The 19,094-nt window shown below is 34.2% G+C and overlaps 1 protein-coding gene across 2 annotated transcripts in view; it reads right to left on the bottom strand.

The window, feature by feature from the left end:
* Positions 1 to 1,787: 1,787 nt before the first annotated feature.
* Positions 1,788 to 19,094, bottom strand: part of SOS1 (SOS Ras/Rac guanine nucleotide exchange factor 1) — a 120,776-nt gene continuing 103,469 nt past the window's right edge. Inside the window, exons 18-23 of one of the 2 annotated variants that reach the window (XM_037528187.2) lie at positions 14,207 to 14,379; positions 13,897 to 14,013; positions 12,237 to 12,501; positions 9,116 to 9,160; positions 7,595 to 7,713; positions 1,788 to 6,691 (exon numbers count right to left, since the gene is read on the bottom strand). In XM_037528187.2, coding sequence (XP_037384084.1) covers positions 6,194 to 6,691; positions 7,595 to 7,713; positions 9,116 to 9,160; positions 12,237 to 12,501; positions 13,897 to 14,013; positions 14,207 to 14,379 — 1,217 coding nt within the window. In that variant the 3' untranslated portion in view covers positions 1,788 to 6,193. The remainder of the gene's footprint in view (positions 6,692 to 7,594; positions 7,714 to 9,115; positions 9,161 to 12,236; positions 12,502 to 13,896; positions 14,014 to 14,206; positions 14,380 to 19,094) is intronic. The other variant, XM_037528188.2, reaches the window with a different exon arrangement.

The following is a 19,094-nucleotide window of genomic DNA, read 5'->3' as shown; positions in this document are numbered from 1 at the left end:
TCATTCTCACTCTTAGCCCTTAATTATTTTCCACACAGCAGCCAGCCAGAGCATCCTGTTAAAATGTAAATCTGAGTGTGCTACTCCACTGCTCAAACCCTCCAAGGCCTCTATTTCTCTCACAGAAGCCAGTCATTACAAGTGATCTGGATCCCATTAAACCTCTAATGGTATCTCCTGTTCTACTCATCGTCATTCTTTTCCTGATACAAGTAGCCTTGCTGTTCCTTGCATATTTGAAGTATGCTCCTGCCCCTGGGTTTTTGAATTGAGTTCCCTGTGCTGTGGCATTCTTTTGCTAGACACTTGCAAGTCTCATTCCATCACCTCCTTCAAGTTTCAATCCATGTCACTTGCTTCATTCATGAGGCTGACTCTTTCTCATTTAAATTTCATCTTCTGTAGCCTACATTCCCAGTGACCTTCTCCTACGTTTTTGGTTATAGCAGTTAGTTATAATATTCTAATGTATGTCTATTTATTCTTATTACTTGTTGTCTGCACATCTTCACTGTATTCTTAATCCCATGCTGATAGGGATTTTTGTCTGTTCATTACTGTACCTGGAAAAATAAATATTTGAATGTCGAATAGGAAGATGAGTCCTTATCAAATGCTTATAACTAAGATCACTGAAAATCAACTTAAGTGACAAAAAGATCATGAAAAGTTATATTTGTAAAGAATCAGCATGAACCATTGTTCTCTTAAAAAGGTATCTAAAAGGTGTTTAAAAAGAGGCAAACTTCAAAAACACCCCTCATAATTTTTAAACATCCCATTTGCTAAGCATCTATTCTGTGAAGGCATTGTGATTTACAGTTACTAGCTTAAGAACTCACAAGTCGCAAACAGATGTTTTCGCATAGGAACAGTGACTTAGATTATTTAAATAACTTCTGCAAAGTTACACATTTAGTAAGAAATGGGACTAGAACATGAACAGATATGTCTCATTCCAAAGTCCCTGCTTGACCTTTACCACTGATTCTCCCTTTTATTTGATGAGCCATGAAAATAGAGAAACTATCTTCTAAAAGAGAGCTGAAGTTTTTTTCTTGCCTCCCTAAGAATCAAGAGTCCTGAGCTTTTAGAGTGGCCATAAGTGCCCTCCCCCCTTATAACCATAACTATCAAAAGCCTTTCTTGTTTATGGATAGTCAGGCTTGGCTGTAGGCTGTCACATAGAGATTGAAGTGGCCTGAAACTGTGATGAGTTCATATGATTAAAACAAGTAAAAAAGCAAACTACCAGGTTAAATTCAAAAGAAGTGACATTTTTAGGGCAGATTCAGAATCAGGTTTGATACAAAGTTACTTTCCTATGGTTGTTAAACTATGTCCTACATCTCAGCAGGTCTCAGCCTGTCAAGGAAATATCTTAAAATTTCCTTTATGGAATACAAAAGCTTCAGCCCTCTGAAACTTCACCCAGGTAAAGGTCACTAGAATACTAATTTGCGTGCCAAGAGTGTCCTACTAGAATATAAGCATAGGACTTCATAAAGAAGGAAATCCTGAATTTGTTATAGTAACCTGATGCAGGAAAAAGTGCCTCCCAAACACAACCATGATAAAGAGCAAAATATTTCTAATATGGAAAGTATGAGCTAAAATGGAAATTACTTATGAAGCTAAAAATATTGCCTTTTGCAGGTGGGGGGCGGGGAAAGGAGGGCTTGGGGTCAAAATAAGGGGGTTGTAATTGTATGGGGAATATAAAAAATAAAATTTAAATTAAAAAAATTGCCCTTTAAAATAAATATTCAAAAAGAATACACTTGTGGGCTACATAAGGCATTTTTCTTTATTATTTTTCAGTTGATCTTAGTAATGCCAGAAAAATAACAGTAATTATTTTCACCTTAAATGCAAACCAAATACTGCTGCACACAGAGTACAAAGGTAACCTAGGAACATGTTTCGGTACAAAGTCCATATTTAGATTAATAGACCGCACTTTGTTTTTTACATCAAAGACTGACAGCGCAATTTTTTTACAATTATTTTTGCAAATGACCGTGCTACTGAACAAAGGCAAATACACACACACACACACACACACACACACACGTATATATACACACACAAACACACTTCAACTAAAGTTATACATGTCACTTTGACAAAGGCTTCTTCTCTGGTGGGTATCACCAGATAGTTGCACCCCGAAGTCCCTTGCCCTGATCCCGCCCCCAAATGCTGACTTGATCTGAAGAAAAAAATTAGAGATGTTCTTAATTAAAGGCACATTTGGCAGCTACTGAAAGTGGCATGCATCTGGCACAGGGGCACTCCCCCTAAAGCCACACTACATGTGACTTCCATCTGTTACATAGCTTGTTTCTTTGAGTGGTAGCCCGATGTGATCCACCTTTGCTAACTTGCTTATAATTTTGCAGCAGTTGGCTACTTAATGCACTATTTTCATTAAAGGCAAAAGGGAAATTTGCTCACAGTTGACAGAAAATGCACTTTACGGTGTCAAAAATGGAAAATAAGGCATGAAATTTACAAAACAAGTTACAAGTGCTTTTGTTTAGATTTATCACAGACTTCATGCTTCTTAACTAGAGCTCATGATATTTCATTGGTTTGTGTGTAAGGGGTTATGAAATGATTTTAAGTTAGCAATGAGATGTTTAAAAGGAAAAATACTGAATAAACTAAATCATCACTTTCCCTTATAAACAATTTTACTACCTGATTCTTTTTCAGCCAAACCAGTATTAACCTTGTGATGTTTCTTTTGCTGATAAAGATTAATGTGCAACACAATAGGATCTACTCTTGTCTAACAGTTATATAATAGAGGTTAAAAGAGTAAGCAAACCTATCCATAGCAGCAGAGTTATCAAGAAATAAATGGTTCAATTTGTTTCTTTCTAAATCTGGAGCAAAAATTGGTTTCCCTCAATATGTACAACATTGATAAATTGGGACACTCCTCCTTCCATTTACATTGTGTTTTGCTGAGCCACTTAAAACTCCAAGCTAAGCTGTCATTAAATGACATAAGGTGAAGTACATGAGTAAAGTAAGTTGAACTTGTGAATTAAGATCATAATCATGGACACCAACTAATTTTTGATTTATGGAAAAATTCATTAAGACTTTAGAACCATAATATAGCCTCCAACTGATAGAGTACTTGCTCACCAGATTGTTCCTACTGATTGTAGTATCATCAGTGTGGCACGCTCCTTGCTAAATTCAGATCCATTAGAACATCCTTGTTAGTTCATAATAACCCACTAAAAACAATCTGATGCCCAGCCACCTTTAATTAAGCAACATTTAATGTTTATATATCCCCTGAAAATTCATAGTCTTAAAATACATTTCGAGGACTGGGAAGAGTGAATAACCTGTCTTTCAATTTAGAAACATACCTATCTGTTCCTGTTTCTAAAAGTGCTTAGATATGAAAAGTCTCCCTTGCTATTATTTTGGTTATTAGCCCACTAAAGTAAATTCATCCTTGAAATGTTTTCATTTTATGATCCAAAAATACTGAAATGTCAAAGAAAATTTCCATTTCAAAAAGGAATGTTCCACATTCTGGAATGTGGTTTAGAAGTTATGTTACATTAACTGTCTTGTTAAGTCCTGGATTCAAAAGCAGAGGTTTAGTGGTGATGTATTTATCTTCTCAGTCACTTCTTGTTCCTGATTAAGCATGTTTTAGTTACTACAAAGAGTAAATTTGTCAGCTAATGTTTCACAGGTGACGAAGGAAAGATAGAATTTTCTTATCTCCACCTAGGGGCATCCAACTGGAATTTTTCTAATCCGTTATCACTGCAGAAAATATCTGTACCCATGTCACACTCATAATAAAAATATCCTCCATCCCCAATGCATATAAAGCTGATGCACAGTGAAGTGGTCTATTAGAACCACCAATGATCCCTTTGGGAGAAGTAGGAATAGAACTCCAAATCTGAGTTTTTTCTTTATACAATCAGGCAGATTGAAAAGAAATCATTACCCTCCTGAAAGCTAACACACTGAACAGAGAGATATTTGGATGGCCTCCAGTGTGACTTTTCTCAGGTTCTCATTTGGAGTGGGGATGGGATAATTAAGAAGTGATCAATAAGACATATAAAGGGAAATTCTAAGGACAATAAGGCTGGCTTAATAAAAAAGGCATGGGAGATTTTGGAATGTGTACTATGATTAATTGTAGCAGCATTAGTAAGCAGGCTTAAAGACTCATTGAATGAATGGTCTTCTGGACACTGTGTAATTTGAAATTAATTTTTTGGGAGACTTTTAAAAGAGGAGATATTTAGCAAAGAGAAAAATGGCTACCATAATAGGAATGGTACAGATATTAAACAAAAATTCAAATTTAACAAATAAATAAGAAAGGACATGATAGGATAGACTGCGTAATGATAATGCAATCAACATTCTAATCTTGTAGGACTGTATCCTGTACTATTGTGATGTACATTTAATGCTCTAATAAATATCACAGAAAATTATTAAAGTACTAGGTTTCTATTTCCCCTCTGATGCCGCACTCCTACTAATGTCTCTAATGGCAAGATTAACAGAATTGCTGAAATGTTCCTTCATTATTCAGAGGACACATACAGAGCTCGATGGATAGATGACTCTCTAAGAATGGACTACTGCACACTTCACAGACATTATAGTAGAGATTAATAAATTTTTTTCTCTTCAACAAATTGCATGCATTTCAGTCACAGTATTTGTTAGACTTAGACTATTAGTACATAGATTTAATGAAGAATTAATGAATGATGTAGGTAGGTGTTCAATTATGAATAGTTCTGATAGCACAAAGACCTCAAGCAAGGTAGAATGTTTAATATAAACTTTAACAAACTGTATACATGTTACCTAGGAAATTAAAAAACTTACGAAGTTCTGCTTAAAAGATACCCATCCTATTCTAACCAAAGATTTTTCTACATGCCAAACTGCAATCTTAGGTCATTCCTTAAGATGAATACATTCATCCAGAACTAGAAATCAAGGCGTACCAGAATACGTGCTTTTATGTTTAGTGTTTGCGTGTGTGTGTTTCAACTGAAAGAAATAAGAATCAACCATTTTCTCCATATAATAATTTAATATATGCCAGCCAAACAAAGTATTTGTATCTTTATTCAATTAAATTAAAACAGACCTGCCAAGTATATTATATAACATTCACTATATACACATGATTTAGGCAATGCAAGGTAATTCTAGATATACTGATTACTCAACTATTAGTAAAACATGAATGGTGTCAGTGATGCCCAGCAAGTGCTTCTTTTTACACTGGGTGACTGCACTTCCATAGTATGGTTAGAGGGACAGCTATGAGCCATGACAGGATTGCCAGTAAACTTTTGTGGGAGAAGGGGGAAAATGACAATCTAGCATAGATTAACAGTCTTCTAAATGTAAATTGTATGCTTGACAGTTACATTTTTTATAAAGTTCTTCTGTCACATTAATGACACAAAACTTCTCATTTGAAGGCAACACCACATGTTTGTGTAAGGGGGGAAGTGGGTGAGGGGGAATGCTCTTAAAATTGGATAATTATTAAAAAAAAAAAAAAGTACCTCTTTGGTGAAGCCTCGGTACCCATTCGATTCACTGTAATAATCTGTAAACAGGACTGTAGTACAGTGCTGGGCCTTGATTCCAACAAGGTCAGGTACCACAGCCTTTCCTCACAGTCCTCTGAATGATTTAAGAAAATATTCTAAAGTAGGATGAGTAAAAGCAAAGGAAAAACAAAGGAGAATGTGAAGATCCCTGTTTAAGATTTCTTTTTAAAAAGTGCATAATATTTTGAATTACAAAACTGTCATCATGTGGGCCTGCAGGAAACTAGACTGTGTTTTCCATCCCTTTAATGAAAAAAGATCACTTCACAAAAAGAGGACCCCTGCCTATCGGCTGGAAAAAGTCCCTTTACTTGATTTTCAGGTGCAATCAGTTGTCCAAGTCCTCTAAATCAGTCCTTCCATATTTAAAACAAATACTATTTCCACTTTATAATTATGTCTAGGTTAAAATTCATTGTCTTACACTGTATCTTGAAGTAGAGTCGTTAGTGTTTGAAGTTCTTGCTGTACTCCTCAGTGCTGGCATGTTCAGTGCATCCATTGCCAGCAATGGATATGGGGCTAGGACAATGTACATCCTGGTACAGAGGAACTCAGGAGGAATGGGCGTTCTCCAATAGTGGTGGTCCATCTCTGTGCATGGATGGATGTGTGTGCTCCCTTTTGTAAGTTTTTGGAGGGAGTTTAGGGATATGTTGAGAAGTGCTTTGTCGTGGAGGAACAGGCGGCCCAGCAATGGGATGAAGGTCCACTTCTTGTGTCATTGGTGGTGATGGCAGCTGCCTTCTGCTGCCATGAGGAGAAGGTGTTTGAGGAGGAGGTGGTGTAAAGGGGGAAGGGCTGTTTGGGAAGAAGGCATTGCCATGGTCACTTTTTTTGCCCAAAGGGGGAGGTTGGAGATGTAGTGGTGAGCTTGAGAAAACATCAGGTGTCCTCACGGGTTCTCTTGGTGGTAATAAGGGAGGGCTAGGGCTGTCAGGAGGGTCTGATATAGAGGTCCGGTCTGACACTGAATATCGTGGTGAATAGGCTTTTGATGTGGGTTGCCTAGGAGGAATTGCTGGGGGGTTGTCCAAATGCTTAGATATAATCTAACACAAATGAAAAAAAAAAAAAAGAATAAAACAGCTTTATTAATAATTTATGTAGTACCAAGAATATATTAATATATTAAGTTGGGGTTTTCACACATGCTATCAGAAGAACCCTGAGTGTGGGTCAGGGTCCTCTGCCTTATGTTTTAAATGAGAGGCTGTGCTAATTGATCAAAAAGTTATTTTTCTCAATGTTTTTATTTTTCTCAAAATACTGTTGCTTGCTATTATTTTACCTATCACTTAATCTAAGATTACTTCTGATTTAACATAAATTACCCGTTAAGTTACAACTTTAAATTCACTATATTAACATTTCCATGATATTCTACAAAGAATGTCTTGACTTGTCCACGTATTTTGCCCTCTGGATACTTTGGGAACCACTGAGTCAAGTTAACAGTTGGCAAAGAAATTGAACAAGTATAAAAGAAATAGCTATTATGAGCCTTTAAGGCCTTGTCCAATCCAGAATTTTCATGAAAATCCCACTTAAAAACCTATCAGATTTACTATTAAGGGCCCACATAGTAACATAAATGTTATGATATAGTTTCACTTTAAAATGTGCTTTCATACAAAGCTTCAGACCTCTCTTCTCTGTGTGTCTTTAAAAAGCTGCTTGAGACTGTATTACTTATTTTAGAAATTTGCTTTTTCCATGACACTACCCACAGCTTTAGATTTACAAAGGGTTTTAAAACATACCAGAAAACTACTTTCAAAAGAAAAGAAACTTTACTGTATGTTAAATCTGTATTTAATCCTTGTTTAAACTATGTTAAGCCCAAATACTCTGAAGTGTTAACCTAACCCGCTGAGAACTAAACTTAGACACAAGCAATTGATTATAATGTAACTGTAATTCCAGTTTCCAGATAACAAGATTTTCTACTTTACCTTAGATGGCGAAGATTCCGCCGGGGCAGATTCCGGTCGTCTTCGTGGAGGAACAGGAGGGGGGACAGGCACTTCATCAGTGCCCTTGGTTAAACTAATAGATGATACTGAAGCAGATCCTGTAGGATGTTAAATTTTTTTTAAAAGTTGACAATAATTTTAATTCCTCTATTAATCCTGAAAAGGTTTAACTGGAAACTGTTTATATTTATTAAAAGAAATATACAGAAGTATCAAAAGCAGTTCAATAAACCCAGTAGCCAATAGTATTTCCTTTGTTAAAGCAAACTGCTATAGAAACAACATGCAGAAATTTCTTAGCAGAATTTTCAGGAAAAAAAAAAAGCTGCTATAGGTATTCTGTTATTTTGCTTCTTGAACAAAATAACATTCCCACTGTTAAGGTATAGGCTTCTCTTTGAGGGGGATAAGCAAAATCAGGTTCATCATACTCTAATCCAAAAATTTTAATTGTGGTGGAGTTATTTAACATGACTGAGACAGCCCTGATGATGAAAACAAAAATTATAATAGGATCTAGTGAACATGATTTAAAAATATGAACTGGTACAAAAAGGTAAGTAAAACTTCTAATTGAAACCTATCTTACAGACACTTATAGTGGGGTAAGGGCATAATACAGGAATATAATTACATTTTGAAAACAGTTATGCAAGCTGTTAACTAGTTTATGAGCACTATAAAAATAGATGAAAAAAATCAAAATTACATTTGGCAGATTTTTTTTCCTTTAAGTATTGGTAGCCCTATATTGTCAATTGTAAGGTACAACAACATAGAACTTAAAGAGTGCTTTGTGTACTGACAGTATTCAAACGATCAACATTTCCATCACCTACCTTTTTCTTAAGAGATTATATAAATTAATGTAGCTTATAATTAATATTTTATATTATATGCTTTTGAAATAATTTGTTATGAATGGACAATAATCTAAAGCATAAAAATTTTCAAATAATTTGGTGAATTGTTAGTTTACTTTAAAATTAAAAGCAAATACCTACAGTGGAACTTTATTTTGCTTAGCAGTGCTGAATATTTAGGCCTTATAATTTAAGCCGTTATAATTATGAGGTACTTCTTCTGAAGTCAAGTTATTTGCCTATAGTCTGTACCATTGGTAGGCTAAGTGTATTTTGTGACTCATACATTGCATGTAGCTGCCAGCATTCCATATGCACATGCATGCTCTTGCTTTAAAAAGTTGATCACTACGATATATTTAGAACTCTACAGTTAGAAAAGAGAAATGGTTAAATGTGAAGCCACCCATTTAATATATCCTTTTAAAAGAGAATGTTTTACAGAAGGCATGAAAAGTATGTTTAAGCAAATCATTTATGCTAAAAAAACAGCACAAGTGAAGGCCTCACTTCTAAGATGTTGCAAGCAAGATACCAATGCTACCAGACCCAAGAAGAATTTTAGCAGGAAAATTATACTTGGTTTAATTTTAAAAGCCAAAGCAAGAACTATGAGTCTTAAACCAAATATACTAACTTGGGCCATGGGGCACTGTAACTTGGATAAAGACGGTATCGCTGCCTGTGAAAGGAAACAAGAGAAAGTAGATTTTTCCCTCTTAAATCGATATATTCAACTCATCTGTGAAGTTTTATGATAAAAATGTTATCTTTGTCATTTTAGTTCCAAAGAATGGTATAACAGTATTTAGTAAAAGCTCATCACTACTTACTTTGAGATAAAGAACTGAGTTAATATATTGGGAATTTTGAATATTCCTTTTAGATTCACTGATGTCATACTAATTAACTGAAAAGCATTCATAAAAAACTAAAATGTCCCATTTATTTTGAGACTTAAAAAAATGTATAAACACAATCTGAGCAAGGAATTTAGCTGGACATATGGAAATATGTCATTTACTCTTCTGAAAACTCAAACTTGTGAAAAAAGTACTAAATAATGAATTTACTTTATATAAATTAAAAGGGAATTTCTTTGTTATTATTATATACACTTGAAAATATTCTTGGAGCTTATATTCTCATCACAAAATAACTACAAGCTTTGGATATTACCACACACGATTTACTTTTTAAACATTTTTTTTCTGCCCCATGCATAAATTAAAGTGAATAGTTTTACTTCTATATTCTTAAACACGTTTTAAAAAAATTAATAAATATTTGATATTTAGAAATGTTTTATAAAGGAAACTCACGGATAAATTTAATATGACTGATTTCAACAATGTTATTCTTTCAAGAAGAAAACTAAAAACTAAAAATGTCAAAACCACAAGAGCATTAAGGTAGAAAAACGGCGATGAAGGGCTAGGTGATCTATACAAGTTGTGCATACTAGTAAACATCTAGCCCCACCCACAAGCACCAGTAGATCTGTTATGCAGAAGTGGGGTCAAAGGTAGATGGGGGTCTTTCATACACACACCACTGATAAGTTATAAATAAGGGATTGACTGGGCATATAGATGGTTTTATATTATGCTGGTTTATTTGTTTTCAAAGTCAGTTTTGATTTTTAGTACGAGTAAAGGGAGTAGTAATAAGGGTTTTGTTTATCCTAAAAGAAATTGGGAAAACCCTCAAGGCTAAGATTATAAAGTCTAGCTCCTGGAACAATAGTTTTTCACTTGTCCAGATGCTTAGGATAATACTGTGTCACTACCAGTGACTAAGTACCGATTTAGACAGAGCGCTGCATTCTAAAATGATTCCTTTTCCCCTGTTTTACTAATCATTTAAATATAAAGGTTTAGCAGTAGGTAACATAATGACCTTATCTCCAATTTTTCCACCTCTTCTATTTATTGCTACTTTTGAAAGTAAGAGAAGTAGGATTTATAATTGGTGGCTTTCATGTGATTTCAACAATTCACTTACATGGGAATCCTGATAATACAGTCATATCTGCTCTAGGTAAAAACCACCACCACCACCACCACCACCACCTCCACCACCACCACCACCACAATCTATCACCCTAACAGTTAAATGGGTGAGAATAAATTTTAGATCAGGTGTACTGCAAAAAATGAGGGTTTTATTATTTAATTTAGGGGGTTGGCAAGTTGGAGAAAATGGAAAAAAATTTTTCAACCTGGTATTTATTTGGATTTCTAAAATATCCTGATAACTTTCTAAATGCATATCATGACTCCATAATTCTCAGGAGCCAAATAAAGTCAAGAAGTAGTAATTTTCAAAACAAATACACTTTAGGTGGTAAAAAGACAAGACAATCTGTTGGGTAGCCACAAATAATTTTAAGTCAATTTTAATGAAAAAGTTAAGATTCTCTGAGTTGGTCGGAATCTTAAAAGTCTAATTTGATCCTCAGAGCCACAGAAAAAATATTTTATCTAAACTCAGAAAGCTCACGAGCAGACTGGAATGACAAGCCAGGATTCCTAACTTGTAGGTCCTGCTTCCCACCCACCCTCCTCGCACTATTATGTCCTTCCGCCTCTCAGTATTGGATTCTGTTCTGTAAAATATTAGGGTTACAGTTGATCTGTGCGTTGAACAGCCATTGGGAAGAACATGTGGCAGTGGTTGTGAGAAGGTTAAAGGTGACTAGATTCAAGTCTTGATTTGATAATTAACAAAGGAAAAAAGGTGTGTTCTTGGAACTTTAAAGCTTCATATGAAATGATTGGAAAATTAATGAAAACAGGTCACCTAGATATAAAAGGCAGCTTTTTCAAAAGCTTAGAGCTGCGATGTATAGTTTGGTAGCCACTAGCTAATGTGGTTATTAAGTATTGGAATGTGGCAATTCTGAACTGAGATATGCTTTAAGTGTAAAATGCCTAACAGATTTTGAAGATTCAGTACCAAACGGAGAATGTAAAATATCTTAATAAAATATCTTAATAAATTCTCTTAATAAATTTTCATATTGATTTCATGTTGAAATCAATTTGCATATGCTGGGTTAAATAAAATAAATATCATAAAATTAATATCACCTAATTCTTTTTGCTTTTTTATGTGCCTAAAGTACATTTGAAGTTTCATATGGACTCACTATATTTCTACTAGATAGCACTGATCTTGACGTAAGAAAGGGATGAGCAAAAGTATACGGCCTGTGAGGCTTGCATGGTTGGCCCTAAAAGAATAGACAGTACGTTAGTAGGCACTAGATAATAATCTGATGGAATGCTATAGACTAAAAAAGGGTTAAGTAAGAATCTGAAGCACTGCAAAATTACTACCTACAATAGTTGGTGGCAAGAGAATGGTTTATTTGAAGTAGTATTCAAATATAATAATTTAAAGTACTGACTTGACATTTCTTGTGGAATTTAGGAATCACCTTTGTTTCCTCTGGATATGAGGGAAGTATTTCAAATTCTCTACTTGAAAACCAATGCTCAAAAGTGTAAAAATTACAAATTTCATCGCCAGATCTTTCAGTAAAGTATAATAAATTTAAAGAGGGCTGTTCCAACAGATTTTTAAAGAATTATAAGTTGCTGTGGCTTAGATTTGAAAAGAGTTTTATAATATCTTTTGAAATGGTATTTGTCTACAAATTTACAAAAAATAAAAAAAAATTATACAGATTCATTTTACGTCTAGCACATATAACACTAACAATTACTTAGAGCACTTAAAATTTTAACACCTACTTGAGTGAAAAGGGCTTGAATGATCAGAATCAAATACGCTGCAAACATCCGTGGTACTGGAAGCACCAGAAGCAGGAGGAGGTGTTAACGGTGTTCTTGGAGAATTTGGTGCAGATGCGGTACTTTCTGTTTCATTCTCAGGAATCCTACTATAACTAATTTTTCTTGGCTCCTGCTGCAGAGGTGTGGGATGTCTCATGGTACCTGGTCTTGGGTTTGATGGACGAACACCAGGAGATTTTAGGGGATAGCTGTATTTTTTTGGCTGTAGACATATTAAAAGAAATATAATTCTTTTATGAGTATAGTAGGAAGATTTTTCTCTATATACCTGGTAAAATTCAGCTAATATTAACATCTAGTAAACCATAAACCTTTAATAAAGAAATTACATAATTATTTAAAGTGCTCAAATTAAAGCACTAATATCCCATTTCTGAAAAGTCTTTGCTATCTAATTATTAGAGATGAATTTCTTTAAATAGCTGAGTTTTAGTCCCATTAATAGCCTGGGTATTTGTTATTTTAATATTTTTGTATGGAACTCTAAGATGTGTTATATATTTCTCTGGCTCCATCTTGTGGTTTTTAAACAGTCTGTTGAACTGTTCAATTGATAATCATGTTGAAAAAGCCAGGGTCATCATTATGAATTATAACACCTTACTATGCTATAATACAAGATAAGATATTTGAGCTATTTACAAATGCATTAAATTGCTTGAGATTTATCTGTGTGTGTAAAGCTTTCTGGAAATTTCTTAAAGAATTATCATTTCTCTGATATCATCATACTTCAATGGAGTGGACCATATAACTGGCCCAGTTTGCTGCTAATAATTCATCTTTAACAACTGTTTTAGGCTAAGAGATGTTTTCTTGTGAGGAATCTGCATAATCTTTAGTTCACAGACATAGTGAGATTTATCTTGTTACTCAGAAGCCAGTTATATTTACTTCTTGATTCTTGAATTTTTACAAATAAGAGAGATTATTTTCAGATCAGTAAGGTGATGATACTTGTACATATATTTGGTGAGGCACTGACAAGTAATATAAAACAATGAAAACTTTATTTTTCAAAAGAAAATATCTTTAATCAAATCTGATATATGGTTAATACTCATGGTTAAGAATTCTAAGAAGACATTATTTTATAAAAAGGTTACATGTATATTTTAAGTGAACTAGTGTAAGGTATTAAAATTTCCTGCCCTTAAATCTTGAATAACATTTTTGTTAAAAAAAAAAAAAAAAACAAAAAAACCTTTAGTATCTACCCAATTTCTTTATCATATTGGGATTTATTCAGACTATATTAATGCTCATTTATTTATGAAACTGGGTGAGGTAGTCCTAAACATATTTATCTATTTACGTTTTAAAAGGACAGGCTTATTAGAAAAGGAAAAAGAAAAAAGAGAGGCACCTCTGAGAATAGTCTCAGGCAGACAGGAGAGCTGCCCCGAACATATTACTAAGCACATATTTCATTACTTTCATCCATCATAAGTGTGTTTTTTCTCTGAAGGCATTTATAAAAAACTAGTCTAAATAACACATGTAGTAGTGATGACATCACAGAATATAGATGACAGCTGCAAATAATATATAAAAATAATATATAAATGTATAAGAAATATAAATCATGAATGCTTACAAATCTTGGGGGAGGCTTAGAGTTTCGTGGTTCTATTTCTAGGGATTTGTTGAAAAGATAGTCTGTAAATTCTTTTTCCATGCTATTTCCCATTGGATTCAAGTTTTCAAAGAATCTCTAAAATAAATGCAAAGAAATAAATAATTATTAATATTAAATATTTGAAATTCATGAATTTAAGAAAACATTAAACTTAAGAAAATTTAAACTATTTCTTGTAAGATTTCTTTTTTCTCCTCTATGAAATGACTTTTCATCAGTTGGTTTATAAACTTAATCATAAATTATATACTCAAATAATTCAACTTACTTTGATATCTGATTCTACTCGTAAACAATAAGGCTGATTTTGGTACTGCTGGATCTCTCCTGTTATTTCTGCTACTTTTCTCCTTTTACTAAAGTTTATAAGCTCTTTTCCATGCCGTTTTAGGACCTCAGGGTTGCCTTCTTCTGTTTTCAAGATATTAGTTAGATAAATTCCTAGAAGATATAATGAAATTATTTCAAGAAGAAAGAAAAGTTTTTTTTTTTTCTTTCAGTAATTATAAGCATATCACGTTGTCCCATCTCAGTCACCACAGCCAAAGAATTAGGGCACAGATTTTCATTCTATGAAAAGCAAGTAAGGAAATACTGAGAAAGATTTCTTGTAAGTATCAGATTCTTCTGTGACAGACTTAAGTTTTATAAATACCCAAGAAAAAGTCCAAGTTTAACAAAATTAATACTTTTCAAGGGGAATAATCAATTTTCCATGCTCATCAAACCATGTTATTTGATATGTCACAATTTTGTTAAAGGAACTGTAAGAATAACCTGTGAGTAATAACATATATTTTTGGCAAAAGGGAAAAATGTCACATTCAGAGGATTACATTTTTTTTGCTTACTCAGTTCTTGAAGCCCTGCAAGAAGTAATTCAGAGATAATATTATTTTAGTAGGTTTACTCATGGAAATGTGGAAGGATTTGCAAGCCTATCAAACACAGGACTGTATATAATTTATGTATATTCTGGTCATCAGTACTTCTAGAATTAATGACAACCTAGTATCGAGCTCGTCTCCCCTTTTGCACATTATACACTAGATGAGGAGGAGAATGAGCAGAATGAGAGGAACATTAGCTCTTCATAGGCCTTTGGTGCCAGGAGCACTTGAGCGCCTTTCTGCTCTAGCATAAATGTTCATGAGCCAGCCCTGCTGCTTTCTACTTGTGTGATCTTGTACAAGTTTCTTTAGCCTTTCTGTGTCTTGATTTGCTCATTTGTAAAGTGAGGATAGCAGGGCTACTGTGAGGAGTAAATGTGTGAATTTATGTATAGGCTTAGAATAGTGCCTGTCAAAAGTAAATGCTTGATTAGCTATAACTGTGATTGTTACCCTGTTGTTGCTATCTTGCTGTATTCCCTTATGTTTCTGCTTTTCCCCTAAAGTACTAACTATGATGCTTTGGAGGAAAAGGGGTTTATGTGTGAATATCTGAGTTCATTCACTCAATACACAGGTACTGAGTCTCTGCTGTATGTCAAGCACTGCATTAAGAACTGCAGATACAAAGATGAGCAAGACTCACAATCCTTGACCTCAAGTTCTGAGCTTTGAATGTGGGCTACCACAGTACATTTTGGTAAGTGTTATATTAGTAGCAATGTATAATAAAATGCTATGAAAGCATAGAGGAGGTGTGCTTAACTCTGCCTTAAATTAGTAGGAGTAGAAAAAGTATCACAAATGAGGTGATGCTTGAAATAAGTCTCAAAAATGAATCAAAGTTTAATAAGTAGAGTAACATGGAAGGGCAGTCTAAGCAACGCAGCTGTTTATATGAAGGCATTGGTTTACGATGACGTTTAGAAGGTATACTGAGAGACAGCATGTTGTTCGATACGGCTAGACAACAGAAGTTAGTGTGTAGGATGGAGCAAGAGTGGCAGGACATGAGGACAATGGATTTGTAGTTCCAGTCCCTTCCCCATCACTGCAGGATGTGCACTGGATGAGAATGAATAAAATAATAACCACTTTATTCTAAGTTGTTCTAAATGCTTTTGTGGTATAGGCATACCTTCAAATACTATGGTTTTTGGCCACATTCTTGAGAAGATTGCGTAAGTCATGATAAATAGTGAACACAGTCAAAAATAATAAAACGTGATAGACATCAATGCCCATTTAGTTCTAAAAGGATCCTGTTATGAGTACCTAGGCCACTCTTGATTATACATTCAAAAGACAGTTTACCCTGTGGTCTGGTAAGCAGTTTTTTTTAATTTTCCATATCTGCCTGTCACTTGACTCTTACTTGAGCCAATAATGTTTTCCTCTACACTAAGTTTGCATGATCTATTTAGTTGTCACTAAGTTACATGATCTGCTTAGTTCAGTTTGACAAGTCCAAAACAGTCTGCATATTTAATGGCAAATCAACTGGTTATATTGGTCACAAATAAATGACTCAACTATGAAGAGTTTATGGGTAGCAGTACCTGGAGTTTTTTTGTTAAAGAGCTTAACTTTTATTGAGTAGGTAATTACGAGATTCTTAGCATCTTTACATTCCAAAAGGATTATTCTGTGCTATGAAGCCAGATAGACTGGAAGGAGTTAAGACTAGAAACAGGAAGAGCAATTACCGGGATAAAAAGTACACCTCCTGAGATGATGAAGGCTATCTTAGATGTGTGGGGATAGAGTGGCATGCATAAGTATTTAAGAGTTAGATTTCACAAGAACTGATTAACTGATTTGGGCAGAGGGTGGGGCCAGGGGGAAGAGAACACTCAATTTTGGGCTCGGCAGTTTTGTGACTGGGTGCTGCTATGACTGACTGACACTGAGACCTTGTGAGATAAAAAATTATGGAATGTTGTAGGTGTTCAAAGTACATTTGAATGCAGTTATGAAAATGTTTACAAGTATTTTAGAAGAGCTCAGGATAAAATTTGTAAATTATTTTATGAAAAATTGATGGCAAGTTAAAAGAATAGATGATAAAAAGGCAGTGTCCAAAATTTTTGGATGCTCTACATCAGTAAAAAATCTTTTAAGCATGCATTTTCAATGTATATAACTTTAAAATAAAAAATGTAGTACAAATATACACCGAGACTTGAATATTATATACAGTTACAGTTTAATTTTTTTTTTTTTTTGCAATAGATCATTTTACACACCCTATACTGTTCTAAGCATTCTAGGTTCCCATAGCACTCTGTTCACACTTTGATTTACACATTTCTACAATACAGTATTATATTTACTACATGGTGATGCAATTTATTTTTTCTGCTCTTCAAGAGAGCTTGAGGGTGGGCCTATTTTTATGTCTCTTCTCAACACCTAAGCCCTGGGCACTGGCACCTGGAGGCATTTAACAAATGTTTCTGAATGAAGGAAACACATTATTTCAGAACAGAAAAGAACACATTTAGAGAACAGACCAGGATGAAGATGACATAGTGAGTTCTAAAACTGCAGAAAAACAAGAGTGGCGATGAAGCAAACCGAAAAAAAAAAAAAACCAACAAAAAACAACCCACAAAACCAAAACAAAGACACAAAATTAGAGCTGTATAAAAGGAAAGAACAAAGGTAGTGCTACAGGCTTGGATGTCTGTGCACAGAGGTGAGTTTTATGCACAAAGGTGAGGGAGGAATCTATATCCTTTTACCTTAGAGGAAATGTTAGTTTGTGTGTATACATATCCTTTCTATCTATGATTATAATTAGTGTATGGAGAAAATTGGAATGTAGATGAGTAACCTGGCATAACTGTGGAAGGAGACATTTCCTGACTTTTATAAGTTGGTACATTGCCACAAAAGACCTAAATAAGAATTCTGTCAAAATGATAGAGGAAGTAAAAGTATCAGCAACTATCCCCGACCCTCCCATGGAGGGGGAAACAGTGTTCAGAATCAAGGATAAGAATCTGGAAGGAGTTTCAATAAACTACCAAAACAGACAAGATGGATTTAAGAAACAGCAATAATACCTGGCTCTACATACTGTGTCATAACCACGAGAGGCTGTCTAACTTACTCCAAGGACTAATAATCTTTAGCTAAGAAAGGCAGAAATCTTAATAGAGCAGCAAAACTGACAATGGACAGTTCAGATAAACTACCTTAAGACAACAGAGGCTCAATAGCAAGGAAGAGGAGCATAAATGGATAGGCTGGTTGACAGGTGGACTGTCCCTGTTAAATTACCTGAGCCCTTCTATTGATTCAGGAAAACATATAGATTATCTTAAAACACTTGAATGGAATTACACTCCAAATACTTGCCTAAAACTTCCTTTTTTCCCTTAACAAAATGTTATAAAGATCAAAATTGCTTGTTCACAAGGATCTGAGAGAGGGTACTTTAGAGAATTCAGTTTATATAAATAAATGCCCCCCAACTAGGGTGATGAGCACACCACAGGACATCATGAGTAGCACAACTAGTAAGTGCGGTGAGCATAGAGTGATTATGTATTTGTCACTTTTTGTAAGCACCTGACACAGTCCCTGATACTTAGGTGATTAAGAAATATTTGTCAAGATATTGAATGAACATCAGACCTACCCAGATCCTTCCCGGGCTCCCTTGTATGAACTGGCATCATAGTCACCACACTTAAAAGTAAATGCACAGACTTTAATGCTTTAATGAACTCAATAGTTTTATCAAGAATTTAGGGGGGAAAATGTCATCATGAAAACAGAATAAATTAATAAGAACAAAAAGTAATATATGACAAAAAAACAATCAGCAGAGAGTAAGTTTAAGATCTTATATTTTGGAAGAAAAATAAAGTAAAACAAACAAATACAGAAATGGGAAAAACATTGCAAAAGGGAGCAATTTAAAAACAACATTTTTGTAGATAGGTGAATGCTAGTATTATTAAATAATGAGACAACTCTGTAGCAGAACTGATAGAGGAAAAAAGAAAGAAATGAAAACAGTACTATAGAATTATATCCTTAGAAGGTTCCAGATCTAGGTGTTTTTTCTATTGGAATGACTATTTAAACGTTTAAAGGCTAATTTCATGATATTCCAGAATAGATCAGAATAAGGTAGAGAGCTACATAACTCATGTTACAAAGTAAATATAATCATAAAAACAAAACTAATAAATACAGAATAAAAAGAAAAATCACTGACCAATCTCATTTATGAAGATAGATACAAAAATCCTA

Source organism: Talpa occidentalis, unplaced genomic scaffold (genome assembly GCF_014898055.3).
Source record: "Talpa occidentalis isolate TD23 unplaced genomic scaffold, MPIMG_talOcc4v2.1 talOcc4.5, whole genome shotgun sequence".
Taxonomy (NCBI): domain Eukaryota; kingdom Metazoa; phylum Chordata; class Mammalia; order Eulipotyphla; family Talpidae; genus Talpa; species Talpa occidentalis.
Note: the sequence above shows the minus strand (reverse complement) of the source record. Positions and strands in the feature narration are given on the sequence as shown.